At 38.4% G+C, this 19,882-nt stretch overlaps 1 protein-coding gene across 8 annotated transcripts in view; it reads left to right on the plus strand.

The window, feature by feature from the left end:
* kirrel3b (kirre like nephrin family adhesion molecule 3b) overlaps window positions 1-19,882 on the plus strand; it is a 169,872-nt gene that overhangs the window by 104,515 nt on the left and 45,475 nt on the right. For 5 of the 8 annotated variants that reach the window (XM_040009547.1, XM_040009548.1, XM_040009552.1 and 2 more), the window contains exons 4-5: window positions 1,424-1,573; window positions 15,164-15,333. In XM_040009547.1, the coding sequence (XP_039865481.1) occupies window positions 1,424-1,573; window positions 15,164-15,333 (320 nt within the window). The remainder of the gene's footprint in view (window positions 1-1,423; window positions 1,574-15,163; window positions 15,334-19,882) is intronic. The other 3 variants (XM_040009549.1, XM_040009551.1, XM_040009555.1) reach the window with 1 other exon arrangement.

Raw genomic sequence — 19,882 nt, forward strand, 5'->3', positions numbered from 1 at the left:
AACTTCTCCTGTGTCCTCTGCCTGGTTGTACTGCTTATACTTAGGCATTTTTTTGTCCTTTGTTCTTCCCAGTGTATAGGCCCACAAGATTAAAAGCTACATGTTGGAAGATGAAATGCAGAGAGTAGTTTAATCGGCTGTAACTCACCCCACCAGCATATAATGAGGCCCACTTCATGCTCTATTAAAGGCTACTGGATTCAATGAAGCAACCATCAGTAATTGGACTTTGAGCATACGATGGGCTTTTGCAGTAGACAAATTCAAGGACTTAAAAGCTGTTATAAGGCTGCCCAGTCTGTTATGTTCCCTGTGGTTAGTAAAACATATAATCAGAGAGCAAACCCTTTATAGTGATTCTGAGGGATCGCTGAAGTGAACTTAACTTATAAGGTGGTTGTTATTGGAAAATCCATATTTTGTTCCCAAAAATCTGTTGGTAAGAAACCAAAACTTGTTTTTTTTGGAACAAAAATTCTGAGTATGTGAGCAGAAAGTGTGAAGTTTCCTGTTGCAATACACAATGTTTGGAGTGCCCTTGTTCCCCTGTAAAACTCTCCAATTCACTCCTCAAGATTCATCAATGATATTTCTATAAGCGCTACTGGAGGAAAAAGCAGTTCTCAGCTGGAAGTTACTCGCATTTGTGGGAGTTTAATTTGTATAAACACACATTCCCCGTGTTTTCCAAGCACTGTATCCACAGTAATTAAAAATATGGAGCATGAAAAAAAAAGAGAATCTATCTTAGGAAACGAGCAAATCCAAAAGCATGCGGAATACCCCACAGAGCCGCCCAGTTAAACTCATTCTTCTTCTTGCTCATCTAACCCCATCGAGGGACGCATGCCGCTAAAAACTCGCAGTGCACATTTCGATAATAGTTGAGGGCGATTTCTTTGAAACCATCTCTCTTGACTTGTGCAAAATGTCCATGTCTCTTGGATGTTGTTCTCCATTCTTCCCTTATTAAGCTGTAAATCATTTCAGAAAGCTTTGCTGGAACAAGTCAAACTAATTCCTGTTTATAGCTGAAGTAAAAAAAAAAGAAAACAAATCATTATCCTGAATGCTACAGCTACTCCTTAAAATTGGCAGGAGTGCTGTAAAAACATGGAAATGTATGAAAATGCATTGTGAGTGAAGTAACAAATTAACATTCAAGCTATGTTCACCTATAAAGTCATTGTAAAATCAGTTTCTCTGTTATCTAAATTACATGCTTTTGCAGCTCAGTTAAAGTTAATATGTTAATGGCTGAACTGTGAAAGGTAACAAAGCAGCATTTTCTTTTTTTCTTCCTTTTTTTTTTACAAAATGATTTTGTTATTAAAAGCTTTAAAAAATAATCATTTTATCATCTTGCTTTTGGCGAGTGCACAGTATTTTCATTTTCAAATGGACAAATGTGTTTGCACTGCAGGCTACCCTCGTTACACAGTGATTGGCGACCATGGTTCAGGGGAGCATCATTTGCGAATCCAGCGTGTTGAACTGACGGATGATGCAGTGTTTGAGTGCCAGGCAGTTCAGGCTGCCATGAGGTCCCGTCCTGCCCGCCTCACTGTTCTGGGTAAGTCAACACTGAGCACACGGCAACTCCAAACAAACCCACTGTACCAGTGCCAGCAGGCTCCAATCACCGGATTGCAAATGGCTTGTGGAAAAAAAACAAAAAAAAGCACTGGCTTCTCTCTTTTTAATCTGTCAACTATCAGTTCTTAACTTAGGGAAATGTGTAGAACAAAGTAAACACCTTTGTTCCAATTATTTGATACAATAGTGTAATAACAGTATACATGTATTAAAACCCAGTATTCTTGAACCTAAGCACTGGATAGAAGCACCACCAAGAGCTCAAAGCAACACTAACAAATTCAATGCTTAAAAAGGTTTTAGGGGTTTTTTTTTTCTTCCCACTTTCCAGCAACAACTCAAAACTGATATTTCATGCGATGTTTTCCAAAACATGATAAAAAATGATGTTGCAAATCTTGAACAGAAAAGATCCTTTATTTAAGCTTTTGAAAGAGAATCAGGAATCCGTGATAACTTTTTCCCATTTGGCAGACAGTGTCAATATGACGAAACTTTTACAGAACCTTATTTCCACTTTAATTTCCTTCCTCAGCATGCAGCCTTCATTTCCATTATTACCATAAGCTTGAGAGGTGACAGGCTCTTAATTAAACTTTATTGGGTTATCATTCAGTGTTTTCATTTCTGCCTTATTGGGTAGCTCTAGTCCAACCTCTGGCTCACGTCTCTTACCTGGGTCTTTCAAGCTTTCTTCCCTTAACCTTCCTCAGTAGGTGAGTGCTGAAAAGATAACTCAAGTCGGTGGCAGAGCAAGAGAGCGAAGGAAGGAATGAGTGAAAAGAGTGGGGAATTTGTGGGATGTCTGACGCCCGCTCCTCACCACTAGCAACTCATCCGCCATATTGATCCAGCCTAATGAAAAGTGAAACTAACGATTTTGTAGGGGAGAAAACAGAAAGAGAAAATGAGAGAGGGGGAGACAAATTGCAGCATAATGTTTCTCTGGCAGCACAAGCCCCCTCCCTGCAAATGGATATAAGTGAATAATTATGGATACTTCTTCAGAGTTTAAAATGTCTGGTGTGACTGCACTTTTCCCATCATCTACTGCTTTCCTTTTTAGGGTGCATGCTCACATCTTTGAAAGTTCAGATGCTCTAACATCGAGATTTTCTTAGAAACTTTGCAATCAGACCTCACACTCAGGGGACATTAGGGAAAAAGAAAAAAAGCCTGACAGGCAATTCAAGATGTTATTGCTGGACGCAAAAACCATTTTAATGCATGATTCTCCTACATTAAACTTCCACTTTGGCTTTTCAAGCAACTTTATTGAATCATAACACCGGCCTCCCACTGAAAGGTTCTACAGTCTAGAGCAGGGATCTCAAACTCGTGGCCCGGGGGCCACTTGCGGCCCACGTCACAACCAGTGCGGGCCGTATATTGACGTGAAGAAATATAATGCGATTTGGCCCTTGATGTTACTTTTTTGTTAGGGTAGATGTGTTTGTTGTCGAGTGCAGTGTTAAAATAAGTTCTTTAAAAAGCAACAAATGATTTAATATGAGCAGAGAGTGCAAACATGTTGAGGGATTGGTTGTGTTAGTTAGCTAATGTGTACACTTATGTCTGCATTTTTATTTTGTTAAATACGAACAAAATGATAGCAGAAGTGCTGCCACGTGTCCGGCCGGAAAGAGAGTAACAACTTGTTTATTTGGTAGTTCAATGAAAGGCTTCAGTTAAGAGTGAGAAAAAAAATTGCGTTCACATTTGTAGTTTTGTGTTGTTAAACAATATTTGAAATGTAAAAACACAAACAAAACACTACATTTTCAGAAATATTTGTGGGTGTTTTCTTGTTTGTTTGTTTGTTTGTTTTTTTGTACTACTTGAACACTAAAGAGGCCCTCCAATGAGATGACAGTGCCAGCAGTGGCCCACAGCTCATTTAAGTTTGAGACCCCTGGTCTAGAGTATGGAGAAAAAGGTCTATATTAACTCAGTCACAGTTTTAATCACTCGCTCATTAATATATAATAACAATTACAATGTTTTACAATTACAAAATAACAATGTTTTGATGCATGCTCAATCATCTAGGTAAGAAAATCCCCAAAAGGTTGATTCAACTTTTTGGAACAATTACTAATCCACGGCTCTTTTCAACACATTACTGGAACACAGTATTCGGTTGAGGCATAAATTAGTCCAAAAAATAATAAATCCCTATTTGTAAAAATGGCACCACTGAAGACCATGCTGGTAATGCTAGCTAGCTGGCTTATTAACATCTGGCACGGGCTCTGCTGCACTCAACAACGGGAAAGAAGTAAAAATGCTCCAAAATAACTTGTGACCAATAGAGGAGCTCCATCTGCTGTTTGGCAATTTTTCAGTTGTTCAAATAAAACAAAACAAAAAGAAAAAAAAAAACAGATTTTGCTGTGTTTTATGGTTGTGCTGTTTTGGGCAGTATTTTCGCTGTGTGCATGGTTCAGGCAGACGTTCAGCGACGGAGAACCAAGTGAGCCAGGGATAGCATGCTACTCAAGGCTAAAAGTTTTTTTCCCCTCATCATTTTTTCCACAAGCAGGCTTTTAAGGACCGACTCTCTAGCTCTGTGGATTTGTGTTTACAGAGACAAAGTAAAGATGTTTTGGGTTATTTGGTTTTTCTTGGATTTTTTTTTTTTTTTGGGGAAGTTGTGTTTTATATTTTATTTCTTTTTTTAGTGGCACCATATGTTAAAATGATCACTGACTTATTCAAAAATAATAATGATAATATCTTAATTATTAATAATTATTAATTATATAAATATAATGCTATAAGTTGAATGTATAAAAAATAATCTCTGACAAATTTCAGCCAAATCACTTTATGTTCACACAAGGCTAGGGCCCATGTCTAAACTTCCCTTTCTTCCCTGTGTTTGAAAAAGGTTGTTGCTCTACAATCAAATTGTAACCAAATGAAATCTAGAGGCAGTTACATATGCTAATATTACAATTAAACTATAATACATTTTTATACATGTCTGAATCAACATCGATAAGCTTGTCCATGTGCAGCAGTCAGACACAAAACTAAAATAAATAAATAGTTTTATTGGTTACCTATTAATATTAACTGATCTTAAGATTTTAATAATGTTTTTCAAGGCCAGCTCTGGGCTCACACCAAAGTATGTCTCAGATCTTCTGACACTGTGTGCGCCCGGTCGTAACCTGAGGTTCTCAGCCAAGGCTGCGCTGGCCATCCCACAATCTCGGCTGAGGACCAAGGGTGACTGAGCCTTTTCTATCAGGGCATCCACTCTTTGGAACAACCTCAGCGAGGAGATCAGATTGGCGAGCTCTTTATCGCCTTTTAAATCCCTCTAAAGACATATTTTTATACGCTGGCTTTCTCTTTGCTTCCACTTTGAGTTATTTGTTTGGTGTCTTTTATAATGTTTTATCATTTCTTTCTCTTCCTTTATAATCTTTATTAATTTGTATTTGTTTTTAATTTACCATCTTTTTTTCTCTTTTTTCTTTTTAAAAAAAAATTCATTACTTTTAATATTCTTGTGCTGCCAGCTTTTCTTTATGATTATGTCTTATTTCTTTAATATGATTCTAAACACCACTTTGTTTAGCCTTAGTGGCCTTGGAAATGTTCTAGGTAAAAGCTGCCTTCAGTGAAAGGATGCTCATATGGGAGCACACAGTTGCCATAAGCAGTGGATGCAAATATTTTTCTACTTTCAGTTTTATTTCACCCCCCACTGTACTCCATGTGGTCGAATCTTGGCATATTCCAAGTAAATTAAAGCAATAAAGCACTATTTGCTAACCCTGAAATTTCAACCGTAAGCATCACACGGCAGCAAGGAAGTGCAGCATTTGGGTGAACTGTATTATCTTAGCTAATAAGCTACGAGAAAGGGAACACCTTTATTCGTATTTGATTTATTGAGAGTGAGAGAGTTTATCATACCTCCCCATGAGCCTGAATGGTAGGTGTTTGTTTAATCCCCTGCCAAGCTCAATGACTCCACAATGCGCTGCCAGGGAGAACTCCAGGCTGATCTACACACAAGGTAATGGAGGAAATATATGCAAGGCCTGTGTCACTGAAAACTCCTAGCTGTCAATTACTTGCCAGCGGTGACAGAGTGTGTCTATCAACTTGGAAGGCAGCTACGGCCACACACACGCCTATATGCGCGCACACAGACACAAATACGGCACATAGGCATATATGCATTATGCCTAAATGCATCCTCACACCCACCAGTGCACACACACACACACACACGCACACAAAGTCTTCCATTTCCAAATTGACAGCATAATAAATCTAAAGCTCTCCTCTCCATCTTTTATAATTCAGTTTCAGCCCATATACATCCATGTGCCATGTCAGAGTAACTTCTCAACACTTAACTTTGATATCTTTGGAAACACAGAACACGAATATTCATACTGCTAAAGAATAAAGTTGCATGTTTCAAGTTTTCTGTCTTTTTTTCTCTTTTCTTTTCACTGAGTTTGGCCTTGTAAAAAATACACATGTAAACAACCCACCCATTCACTAGAAAACGGAGCGAAAGCCTTTCCTACACTCTTATTCATTTCAGCCAATAATTAAATGGGGAAGAGTAAGGAAGTTAAAAAAGACTGACTACATCAACATTTATAAACGGTAATGAAGTCCCTTCATCGAAAAGCTTTGGCAACTAAATGGATAGTGCGCTTAAGAGTTTGCATGGCTTGCAGGCTTACTCTCAGATGCCAAAGGAGAATCAAGGTCTTGTGAATTAGTCATGAAGGAAGAGAATGGAGGGTTTCAGGTCCAAAAAAGACCCCTGAGGCTAATTATATCCCTTGCAGCTAGTTGGCACCTCTCCAGACCTTTGCTCTAATCTTTCTACCTTTGGTTGGGGACCGGTGGAATGAAAGGAAGTGGGATCACTGTTGTTTGATTAAGGTCTTTGGCTGAAAAACTTATCTAAGGTGTTTGGTTTATTTTAAATTAACTGGATTGTGGTAATTCTTTACACAAAAGAAATATGCTTTTAATGAATTGCAGTGCCATTTATTGACAGACATTTTAGTCTTTATTTTAAGTGGGGTTTTTTGTCACCATCTGCATTTACTCACTCCTTTTTTCCCCCAGTCACTTAATGAATCCTTCCTACTTAATGGACAGCCTTGAATTCCTTTAATTAGTTAGTTCTCTTAATTTTGAATCCTGTCTTAAAAGGACACAGTTAATTTGTAAACTCAAACAGAGAGCTTTTGGTACACTGTTCACTGTTGGCTGTTAATTAAAATTTACTAAAGATAAACTCAAAAGATTAAAAAAAAAAATGCCTGCCCACTAGGCCCAATATTTTTCATTTATCATCACCAGCTATTCTCAAGTATTTTTTTTGATCATCCATTAACCTTGATGAGATTATTTTTTGGCTTGAAGCATGGATATAAAAACAGGAGATTTTTGAAGATGTCGACGTTATCTGGAGGAAATAAAAAAGAGTTACAAAGCTTTTTGTGTAGTCGAAAATAATCCCCCCATTCAGAAATGTTGCATCACTTGTTGTGTAACACCGGTGTCTCTGGATATCACAGTTCTGAACTTTTGTTTATTATCTACCATATGTACCAAATAATGTCAAAAAATTGGTACTCAGATGCTAAACGGATACTGAAAAGAACTATGGGATCACATACTCATTTGTAACAGTATTGATACCAGCGCTGCTGCCGTCGCCTCCTCCAGCTGACACACAGCTTCACACAGCAGTGGTGCAGCCAGACAGGCACAGAGCCCCTCCTCTCACTATCAGCTGAGCACTCAAACAGTAGCGCAACAGACTCAGCGAAGCAGCTTCAAGACTGGCACCCCGACCTTTATGAAGAAAGACTGGGGTGCTGTGTTTCTTTTAATGTAACAGATTGAAGCAGAGAATAGTCTACCAGCAGCTAGACAGAAAATGCGACAGCCTACCTTAACAGCTCTATTTGATTGGCAACAAAAACATGGTGGCAAGCCACCAAAAGCACAGGAAATTAACATGGCTATAGAGCCGTGCAAGGATTGGTATTCTTCACATCTGTTTTGCCTTTACTGTTTTTTGCACGTGTTGATAATAGTACTGAATATCTTTCCAAGTGCTGGTATCAAGTCTGAAATGTGAGTATTGTGGCAACCCTTTATTGTACGGTTTATCCAGTTACGCTTAAATAGTTGTCTGAGTGTGCAATAAGATACATTTTTGACCTTTTTTTCTCCTAATATAAGCTCTGTTATTAATCTTGCTTATTTGCGCATCAGCATTTCAACATTTACATTTACAATTAAACCATATGTGGTTGATTCACTTCTGGAAGAACCAATGTGCAGTTGGTGCAGCGGTTGAAATTCAAAGCCCCCGCAGAAGATCTTTGGAAATGAAAAGCATTCATAAATACAATATTACGCTGGTCGTCTGACAAACATAATTGATAGCATGCCATTTGAATGAACCATTGTGTGCAAGATATTTGTTTTCCCTTTCCTGCATTGTTAATGTTTTGGGCCCATGCTTCAGCAACAATATTCATGTACACAAAAGCCCAAGGGTATCTTTTGTTATTGTTGTTTTCAACTGCCAAAGCTGAATCAGCCATTTCTGTGGATAAGTCTGAATTCATTATTTCTCAAGGATCACACTTCCATCTTTTTAGTAATGGAAATGAACTTTGAGGGCAGGGCTAAAAAAAAAAAAGAAAAGAAAAGAAAAGAAAGCTACTATAGAATTAGAAGTTTTCGTGCTGAAAAAACCCACAAATTATCACAAATAGTTTATTAATGTGCATTTTAGCTTCAAGTGCTGCCTTTGAAGTATGTTTCAGTAAGTCCAAGGGCAAGTGAAAGCTTATATAGAAGACCTGTATTTTCTGTATTAGTTGCACGTGATCTTTCTTTTATTAAGATTTTGATTCTTCGTTTTTTCATTAAAGGTTAAAGTTACAGTCACCGAAGTCAGCCATATCAGTATCCTTTTTACCGGATACTGCTGTTTGAGCCACATTTTGAGGAACCCTTATTAAATTCTTTGCAGATTTCCTTGTAAGTAACCAATTTGTCTTTTACAAAAGGTAATTTAAGCCTAGCCAAGCATCTCAGTAGTATAATGAGAGATAAGGTGTCCTAAACGGCAGTCATTCTGGGAGAAAACTTGACTGTAACATTCACATTACACTGCCTTTTCTGCAACATGAGATGGGACAATAACTACATCTATGGTATCAGAGGCAGTGAGCAGGTGTGCGATTATGGCAGACAGACTGTATGTAGGATGTTTGGTTTTTTTGTTGGGGTTTTTTTTTTCCTTCTCAGCATTTGAACAGAAGGAGAAGAAATGACATGAATTCATGTGCCGCGAAACAACAGCACCGACTGTGTACAGGTGCTGAGCTAATTTGAATGCACCGCACTACTCAGTGAGTCAGTTTTCTTCAGTTGACTGTAATTCTTGTCAGCAAACTAATAATTGGCTTAAGAAAATATAACAACAAGGGCTGATAACTGCCAGAAATTTTGAATGAAAAGTTTTTACTTTTAACTGTGAGTTGGAACTTGGATTTTGACCTTGCCTAACAACCCCCCCCCCACACACACACACACACACACACACACGCACACACATACACACCACACTCCTTAAATTCAAACATACATACATAATACACACGTAATTATAGAGCACAACTCAGCTGGGTGGTGAGAAGCAATGTCAGCACCCTCCCAATCTGTGGAGAGCAGCTTAGGGCTGCACATGGCTGCGCTGTGACGGAGCAAGCAGTGCACATCTCTGACAGCTCTGGCATCTACCCACTCCTCATCTCATCTTCATCCTTCCTTCCCTCCATTTTATTTGGCAGTGTTCGCAGAGATCATGATGCCGACTCGTGCTGTGTTTCTACACTGTACATATTAAAATTTAGCAAAAATTAGTTAGTTTGCACCTTTTGATCATCTCCCCTTACTGTCCCATTGGCGTCCAGCTGCTTTCTTCCTCTACCTCTCTCTTTACTCTCTTTACTCTTCTTTTTCTTTTCTAGCAACTTATTATTTCATATTTCCACCATGGCGCCATGGATTTTCTACAAATCAGTGCTGTGCTGTTGTTTTTGCAACTGCAATCTGCCATTTTGTTTGTTTCTCTTATTTTCCTTTTCATTTCATTTTTATTCACTCTTACTTGTTCTCCTGTCTCATGCATGTGCACAGTCATGGCTGAAGATCTTCTGCTTCCAAACAGATGTACTATGACAGCACTTGAAGAGGGCCGGTGATTTGGGCCAGTGAGCCACACATGTCTCTTGTATCCACCCTGCGCTGGGTATTCCTCCCTTCTACTCTTCTGTTTTTCCTGATCTGTCTTTCACAAACTCTGCAAGCTGTCGCGGCAGGGTGACAGGCAGCCCGTGCAAGTATTCTTCAGGAATAGACAGGAAAGTCAGGAATCACATTGATGTTCAGGACACGTCCGCCGAAGCACAGCTGACACGTTGCCAGCCTTCCCCTCCCCTACATCGTCCAGCCACCTTATGTGGAGCTCTCTCATTCATTTGCCTCCAAATTGCTTTTCCTCCTTGCTCGCACTCCTGGAAAGCTGGGGTGCTCACAAGATTTCACTGGCTGCTTTGGAGGACTTCTCCCAGTGCTGGTTTCCTAAAAACTCAGCAGGATCATCACGAGCCAACTCTAGTGCATGCTATCACATAAATTCAAGCTTTATGTCCAGTGTTTGGATAATTCATATGTATCGTGAGACAAAAGGCAGCTTTATGATCCCCTGGGTTTATTCAAGCCCCTGTTGGAGCTGACAGACTTACTGCTTTTCACTGTTAATTACACATCAATATGCTGTGGTCTAATTGATTATACACTACCAGTAAATGATCTCACTGAATTCTATGTTTTTCTGACATCGTTGTCTGTTTTCACTCACTCTGATAGAGGCATGTAGTCAGACATTTATAGCGACGCGAAGCACATAAATGAATCCTGAGACTTATGAAGCATCAGATGAGGTAAATGAATGTGAGTTTTGACAGAGCAATTTGGATTTATCCCAGAAATAAATAAAAGGCTCCTTAGAACCCACTATGACATTTATGATCTGAAGCCACCGGATCAAAACACACACTCAAATCAGGCCCAAAGAAAGCTTTCAAATGATGAAAGTAATGAACTGGCTGTATCTTACAGTTAGTCTTTACCTAAATCTTGAGCTGCAGCCACTGCCAATGCTGCATGTTTGATTAATACATGCGTAAAACAAACCGCTTCGTGGCAATTCAGCAATCAGTCATCTGCTTATTTGTATTAAACGTGTAATCACCGAAATACCTGCAAAAGTTGATGTCCGTGTGAATTCACGCCAGCAAATTTGCACAGACGAATGCAAATTTGAGAAAGCCTTGAAAGGGATTAAATTATTATCCGAGAGAAGAAAAAAAACGGACAGAGTGGAGCAGAGTTTGCAATGAGTCAGCCCTGTAATTAAAGAGGAGTGATCAATCTGTACCACTGACCACACTTATGCCAAGTCCATCGAATGGCTGCAGTAAAGAGCTAATTTAGAACCATTAGGGACTGCCGAGTTTGCAAACAGCCCAGTAATGATGATGGCTGATTCAAGTTCAAGGTTTGGCCTCTGTATAACTGTCAGACCTGGCAGTCATAAGGCGATATCAGTGAAAGATCTTAGATGAAGAGAAAGATCTATTTTAATCATATTTTTTGGTCATTTATATATTCAATGATTGCTAGGTTATTGGTCAGATGTTCCCAATTCCTCTGCGCCAAGTTTAACTGCATTTCTGTTTTGAATAGAACATTCTTCGTGCTCCTTTAGTGGCGATGATCACAAGTTGTGGCTTTTTTTTTATTAACACAACCAACAATTTCAGCCCAGGCTGTCACAAACTGTCTCCATATTGACACACTCTGCATAAGACCTCAAACACTGTGAAGGACAGAAAGATACAAAGGTATGCTGGATGGAGGCAGCCAGGCATGTCCTTCATCTCCTTGTTATATTCCCCATTTACCCTTTGTGTTTTCCTGGCAAGCATCCCTCCAGAGAGACATGACCTGAAACCGTACCCAGAGTGCTGTTTTCGCTGCGACTCCCTCTTCCATGTAACGGCACTATGCATGAAATCATAAACTCCTCTTGCACGGTCCACTTTGCACCTCTCAGAGGAATACGTAAAGCTGAATAATAAACAACTGGGACTATAAAAAGGTCAAAAGGGTCCATACAGTTACTTACTAAAACAACCTGGGAGAGTATAACAACACTCATTACTAGAATCACCCTACGACCCTAGCTGAGCACCTATTTACAGAAAACTGATTTGTTAGAACGTATGCAAGAGAGGAAAGTTTCCTTGAACATTCCTTGAACAACACCTTTTATGTGAGACTTCAGTCAGTTTAAGCTTTATATCACCTTACATGAATGTGTGGTATTCAAGCCCGAGTCCATGACTTGCAAGAAAGTCCAGATAATGACTTGATCACAGCTTTATGCGAAAACGTAGAGATGTACATCCCCGGGAAAAAAGAACTACATAAATATTTCTAAAGGACCCAAGAGTAATGGAACAGCACATGTTCACAACAAGGAAAACTCTGAATAGGTGTGCTAAGAGAAACACACCACAACTTCAACTAGGCCTTGGTAGCATGTTTTAAACAAACAGCAAAGTCTCTCTGATCGAACTGAAGGAAAGAGGGGCTTTCCTTCATGGGCTCGCTGAAAAAAATGTTTTGACCTGAAGTTTAGGAAAGGTTTGAATGGTGCAACGGTACAATGGCCGAAAACACAAAAATAAGCCAGCAACAGAATGATTGAATGAGAAGAGAGCCCATGACCAAGTGAGCAGTTTGAACTCAATATAGCCGATTGTTGTGCCATGATTCAAAACATTAAAAAAAAAAAAATTAAGTCAAGGTATCCCTAATATAATCTTGAACTGGGACTATTTTGTTTGGGAGAGCGGACCAAAATTTTCCCTATCATTTTTAAATCAGCTAACATCCTGTCCTGATCGAGGTTGTTACTGCTGCTGTTGTGATGATTAGCGAAATAATCTTGGCAATTCCTAATAGCTCTTATATCCCCCCTCCATATAAAACCTTCTTGCTTGTCATTTAATTAATGTTTCAGTCATATGTGCAAAGGAACGCTGCCAGCAAACCAGTAGGTTTGTATTTTTGCAATCAACAGTCAAAGTGTCATTACTGAGCCTCACTTTTTTTTATTTATTGACAGATGGCAGAGCTTTCTGGACTAGTCCAGGCTCATAATGCTGCCTTTTTTTCAGTCTCTTACTCTCTCTCGCATTTGCATGCCATGCTGAATCTCTATTCTTAGCAAAAGAATAACATGAAGTGATCTTTTTGACCTTGCTCCAATTGCTGATAAAGAACCAGGTGGTGACCACATTCTCACAAAGATTCTTTCTTACTTGCCTAGATCAGCACACTGTCTTGTCTTATCTGCTTGTGCTGACCTGAGATTCCTCTACCTCTCCCGATCCTCCGCATATTAACGAAGTACAGATGAAAGGGAGCCAGCCAGAATTAACACTGCCTTTCACACTCAAGTACATAATAGGAATCAGTGAGTCTGAACTGTCTTTGAAATAGCAGTTTTCCTGGTCTGATTGGTCAGAGTTAGGTCTAGCCAGAGTACAGACTTCATTGTTCCCACGCTGGTCTGAATAAGCCTTTATTTACTCAAAAAAAGTGGTAGTGATGGTGATGCTTGCAGATTATTTGATTAATAAAGATTTTTCCCATTTCCACATTTTAATCAATAATGTTATGTAATACAATGATATTAGTCACAGTAGCATAAATCTACCCTTACACTAATCAACCACAGCATGAAGACCAAGATCTGCACGTCTTTGTTACGGGAGTGCTGTGTTACCCTTATGACCAGGCTCTATATGTGTATTCAAACTACAAAGATAGGTGACCATTTTACCAATACAACGTCTTAAAATGCAGCAAACACAGCTTGAAGAACTTTTTGTCAACATAGGAATTGGTCTTTGTTTAGTGCAATTTAAAACTCTAAAACTGCATCTGCTCAGTGAATACATGTTTCCAAGCCACAGTACAAGACGAGCGCCGCCTCTTCTTGTTCGATTATTTCCTGCTGTATCTAAAAGGGATCTGCAGACAAAAATCCCAAAATAGTCACCTTATTATTGTGCGCAGTACATTTCTGATAAACAGTATTTACCACTAACCTCAATGAGAACCTGTTTCCTGTAACTGCTTCAAAATGAACAACTGAATACTGAATGTAGTAAGCTCAGTCGGAAGGGTTTGTTTTGCATTATGTCTAATTTAATAGAGTGTTGAGTGGGAAACAAAAGTGAGTCTAAAATGCGGCACTGGAAATAAACAGAAATATATGCAAGGAATACAATGTTCTTCTCACTGTAAATGCAGCTCTCTGGGTCTGAGATTTAACTAGCGGTGTTGTTAAAAACACATTTAGCAACGTTGAACTAAAACTAAGTTAAGTTATAACATTTTTTTCAGTTATTTAAAGAGTGAGCAACAGAGCAGCATAGCTGAGTGCACGCCATCCAGCCCTAATGTTGCCACTAAAGAGTGCTCTTATACATATTGTCATTCAATGTCCAGAAAGAACCCAAATTGCATTTTCTCTGGTTTCATTCTTCTCACATCTGTTTGACAGCATAACTCTAACCCATAACAACCTTTCTTCCAATCATGATGCTATTGCACGGGAATATGGCAGCTGCCTGCAGCCTTTGATTTCATCTTGCCCCAGATCTGCATTGTAATGAGCACTCAGGTCAATCAATAATTCACTGCAGTTTCACTTATAAAAAAAAGAGTGAGAAAACAGATCAGCTCATGGGTAAAATGGGAATATGACTTTGATCAGTGCCATTAGAGACACATACAACACTGTAGCACTGCTTTTGTCCTTCTGCTGTATTTGTCGACACAATAAGAAATAAAGAGAGGAAATGTACATCTGTGTGTCTGAATTATGTTTAATGCTGACACATATGTGCTGAGTCTGCAATGAGTGATGATAGAGTTTATTGTTGTTTAGAGAGTCATGCTGGGACTTCAGTCTGCAAAGCTTTCCTTGCTTTGAAACCACACCATTCACTGAGTTTTCCATTAGGTGTGTGGTAAATACATTTTTCTCTGCAGTCATTACCTTTAATGAACACCTAACACTAGTTGCAGGTTTTGTTTTCTGAAGAAACCTAATTTGATACAATGAACTAGCATTTTGTCCCCTGTTGGCATCATAAGTGCACCCATTAAAATGAAACTAACTCTGATATATAGTTAGGGTTTTGCTGTGAATTCGTAGCAGGCATTACTTTTCGGCAGTTTTGTGTTATTTGGGTCATCTGAACTTTTTGGATCATAATGCTATACGGGTGTCAATATGCCCAACTTTGCTATCAACATAAATATATCACACATTAAACAATAGCTTGATCTCACGTCTACACATTTTACTAACGGCCTGTCTTTCTTTGCCTCTGTCTCTGATCAATAGTTCCTCCAGAAGACCCAGTCATCAGCGGAGGGCCAGTTGTAAGCCTAAGGGCCGGTGACCCACTCAATCTGACCTGCCATGCTGACAATGCCAAACCTGCGGCCTCAATTATCTGGATCCGCAATGGAGAGGTCCTTAATGGGGCCATGTACTCCAAGGTAAGCATAGAGGTGTGTGTCATTCCAGGTATGCAGACCACCTGGAAAAGGGCTGTTGATGACGTGATGACGCAAGAGTGGAATTTTTTTTATATTACTTGATTTGCTATTATTTTTTACAATTATTAACATTTTCTTTCCCTAAATTATACTCTACTCCAATTTTACCCTTCCGCCGAGTGACCGATGGATGGATTGCTTTTAAAAATGCAGTCCCTTGAAAATTCCGATTGCGTTTGAATTACTAAAATACGGCTTTTTTTCCTTTCTTTTTTTTCCCTCCAGTATCCAAAGCAACTCAAATAGTGGTGAGATCACAGAGCTATCCATGGCTTTGAGTTTGTCTTCAGTGTTTAGATCTTTTCCTTCAGTGGCATTTATCCCACCACCCTAAAAAATTTGACGATGTCACTTTTGCTGCTGGAATCTGTCTGAACCTTTTCATGCCACAGTATGAGTCTCAATGACAGATCACGCTTTTGATGCTGCGGTACACAACAGTGCCCATTCACACCAGCCCAATGTTTGGATCACCTGATCCCCATAGACTCTTGACTGACATTAGCCCTTAAGGCTAATCGTCCATTCAGCACTGTCATGTTCTATTTCTATTTAAACAAAGGACATAAAGAGACTCGGCACTTTAGAGCACTAACACCTCCCCCGCCTTCCCTCGCTCCCTGTACTGCCTCATCCCATTATCGGCTTTTTTCAAAGAGCATATAAATGCCATTGATTGGACTGTGGTACAGCACCAGGTCGTTTTGAATAAAGTGATTGCTGGAGGTGCCGTTTGCTAATACTGGGCGGGGAGTGCGCTTCCTGCCTTCACTTCCTCTCAGAGCGAAGGCAGATATGGGGACATTCTGTGTTGGTAGCTGATGGATGCTCACATGTCTGTGTTGAGGCGAATGATGTGTGTCTCTCCTCTTTTATCTCTATTGCCTAACATTATGAAGTGAGGTTGGGGGGGGTCAATTAAAAGAACATGACTCCTTTGTGGATCCAAAGAGCAGTGTGGGAGACTACATCATCGTCATCCGATCTGATGGTCTTCTCATTTCCCACAGATGTAGAGGACTAATGTGAGCAGATGTGGTGGAGGATTCACAGAAATAGCTTTCCTGATGATGTCAAAAGTAATGATGGTTCTGACCCGAAGATAATTTTCCACTAAAGGCCTCAAAACCTCATTTCCACGAGCTCTTAGCAAACTATTTACTGGACCAGTGGTTAAAGAGAAAATGTATGATTAACGCCATTGCTTGGCAAAAAATGCGCGTCAGTTCTCACATGGAAGAGAGCAACTTAAATGATGCATTGCTTATCATTAGTGAGGGTAGCTTTCAGTAAATATAAACTGTGGTGTATTACGGAGGAGGCACCCCAAATAATTAGAGAGAAAAGTAAGGTGAGTGGTTCAAATGTCAAGACTTGCTTGGGCTTGAGTAAATTATTGAACAATGCTCAATTCTCAGCTCCCGTCTGCTCCAGTGGAGCTGCTCAGCAGAAAACTGCAAAGGGCTGTTTGTAACACACAGCCTCAAGGTCTGAGCTGTGCTTAGGAGGTGTGCAAATTTGCTCCATGATACATTTGTGTTGGAATGGTGCAACAAATCTTTTGAAGAACATGATGCACTTCCTTACCATGAAGTCATTCTTCACTATGTGCTTTGGTAGCAACCTGAGAATGGGAGATAGAGGATTATCTCAGTGGTAGAAGGGGGAAAAAGAACAAAAAAAAGGAAGGAATTATATTTTTATGAGCCATTCTTGTTCACCATTTTGTATACAGTCTCTGCTTTGTCACCTTTTAATGCCAGGTAAAGGTGCTAAAGGTCATATGAAGTTGATAATATCAGTGTTAGCAAGAAACATTTTTTTTTTTTAGTTTTTGTCTGGTTTTTTTTTTTTTCAACCCTCAGAAATATTTAACACAGCTGCTTTTTTTTTACTGTCCCTTATTCCATTATGAGTTTTTTTTCTCATAAAGCCATGGGAGGTTTGTGTAATTAGAGCACTTTATTGTATTTTAATCATCACACTCACTGCATAATGGGAAGGGAAATACTTACAAATAAAGTAACTAATTAAAATTTGGTCGAGCATTATTGTGTCGCATTTGTTTTTGTTTTGAGACAGGTGTAATGATGTAAGTCAAAGGGCTCCTTAGTTTCAACTGTACACGTAATCACTGGTTCCATTTTAAAAAGATCTCAAAAGATTTTGACAATCCAATTAACCTCATTTATTAAATATTAAAAGTAAAGGTGAAATATAGATCACTTCGATTAATTGGATTCAACAGCTTTTGAAAACCATGAGTTGAGTTAAGTAAAAGAAACCTGTTTAACCTCAGTTACCATGTGAAAAAACAAAAGAAATAAAAGTATATATTTCATATATATATCGTGCCAAGTTGTGTGCAATTAACTCCAGAGAAGAGGAACATTTTGTGGTGTAGATTAAAAATGGAAAACTGTTTGAATGTAAATAATTTGATCAGGTCAAAGTAATTTTGGAAGAATTATTAGAAAAATAACAATTATATATATATATTTTTACACGGTACATTTACCAGCATCACTGTGTATGCCTTCAAAGTTTAATTAGGTCATCTTAATGTCAAAAAATGTAATTTAATTTTTCTTATGATTTTACAGATTTTCCAGTTTTAATTAAGTTTATGTTGGTGTTGACAAGTAGCAAATTGCATGTAAATTTTCTTATTAGGCAAAAATTATATATAAATTTATATCTATATACAGTACTATGCAAAGGTTTCGAGACTTCCTTCATTCTCTTATACTTTGCTAGGAAAATGGGTAAAAGATTAAATAATTGATTGAAAAACAAACAAGCATACATTGAAACATAGTTTATGAGGCAAAAACAGAGTTTGTACAAAGCTCGAGTTTAAAAGTCAATATTTGGTATGATCACCTTTATTCTTCAACACAGCCTGAACTCTCTTAAGCAATTTATGTAAGTAGTCTTCGGGATACTTTGTAACGTTGAATGTTGGCTGCCTTTTGTCCTGTGCTATGTCTGTTCTGTTCACTGATGATCTCACTGTTTCAGTAATTTTGAGATCCGGGCTCTGGGAAGGTCAATCCATAATTGATAGTTTTCTGTTGTGTGTTTTTCTATTAACTTGTACTGTTGCTCAGGTTTTTTTTTCCCTTTTCTTATGTACATAGCTTTTAGCTAGAGTTTAGTTTTATCTTAGGCCGGTTGCATCTGCTTATGTCTTCAACTTTCTTCCAATTTCCTCAAATTTTTTGAGGACACACTGCACACCATACTGAGCTATACCAAGGTTTTAACTAATAGCTCCTTGCTGATACAAAAATACTATTTTGTGCCTTTCATACTGTGTTATCTTTGAGATTTTTTATAGATCGGACTAAAGAAATGGGAACAAATTATGTGTTTTTATGACATGCACATACTATTTAAAATTGGTTCTTTGTTTCATATCTAGACACAACACTGGTTCATTCCTTGAGTACAGTGGAAGAAAAACCAATTTATGCTTGAATGATTCATTCATTATTAACAACCAAACAAAGGTCTGAAAATGGTCAGGCACAAGAACTGGACTGAAAATGAGTGGAAAAAGTAGCCAATGTCCAAAGAGAAACTGTGAAAGACTGTCAGAATGTCTGGAGAACTATTGCTCATAACTTCATTAAAAAAATTAGAGGTGGCTATAAACCTTTGCACTTAAATTAACTGTATATTAAATGACATTAAATGACAAAAAAATTTTGCTTTTGGCTACATGTATTACAATTTGAGAAAAATACAAATAGAAGAGAGCTTCAGAGTAATCACAGTATTTCGGACTAACAGTAGATGAACTTTTCTGGTATGTATGTCAAGTTTTATTTAATAAATTATTAATTAGGTTCATGTATTTTAATGACTAGTTAACTAAATGGATATTCTTTTTGAAACCACTCACTAAAGAAAAGCTCATAGTTCATTCTTTCTCTTTCTCTCCATTACCCATTTCTTTTTTACATGCAGCCACTTAGGGGAAGATTAGCTTCCAGAATTTTTTATGCTTTATGCTGAGGTGATCTGTCTTCAGTATGGACTGTTACTTTCTTTCCTAGATACATTTGGCTGCTCAGAGTTATGTTTCACTTGGGATATGCATTACTTATAACACTCGTGATTTTGACATGTGTCTGAATTCATTCTAAGTCAGGGTTCTCCCTTGTTATTAATACTGTTTCTGAATAATTTGGTCGACGCACTTTATCCAGACCTTAAAACCTGGTCTCAGTACTGGGGTTGTGCTATTCTATGTTAATGAAGCACCGTAAACCACTGGCATATGATTTTCTTTTATTTGTTTGTTAGTTTGGATTTTTTACTTCTCCATCAAACAAACATGCTCAGAGCTGCAATCATCAGTCTCTATGGATATAAACTTAACACCTCTAGATGAGCCGTTATTGGACATCGTTCAGTTCTCAGGCAACCTATTTTAGTAGATTTCTTTTGTTTACTTGCATGCTTGTTTTCCAAGTCACTTTCATGTTAGGTTAAA

Source organism: Simochromis diagramma, unplaced genomic scaffold, assembly GCF_900408965.1.
Source record: "Simochromis diagramma unplaced genomic scaffold, fSimDia1.1 OVJJ01000344.1, whole genome shotgun sequence".
Taxonomy (NCBI): domain Eukaryota; kingdom Metazoa; phylum Chordata; class Actinopteri; order Cichliformes; family Cichlidae; genus Simochromis; species Simochromis diagramma.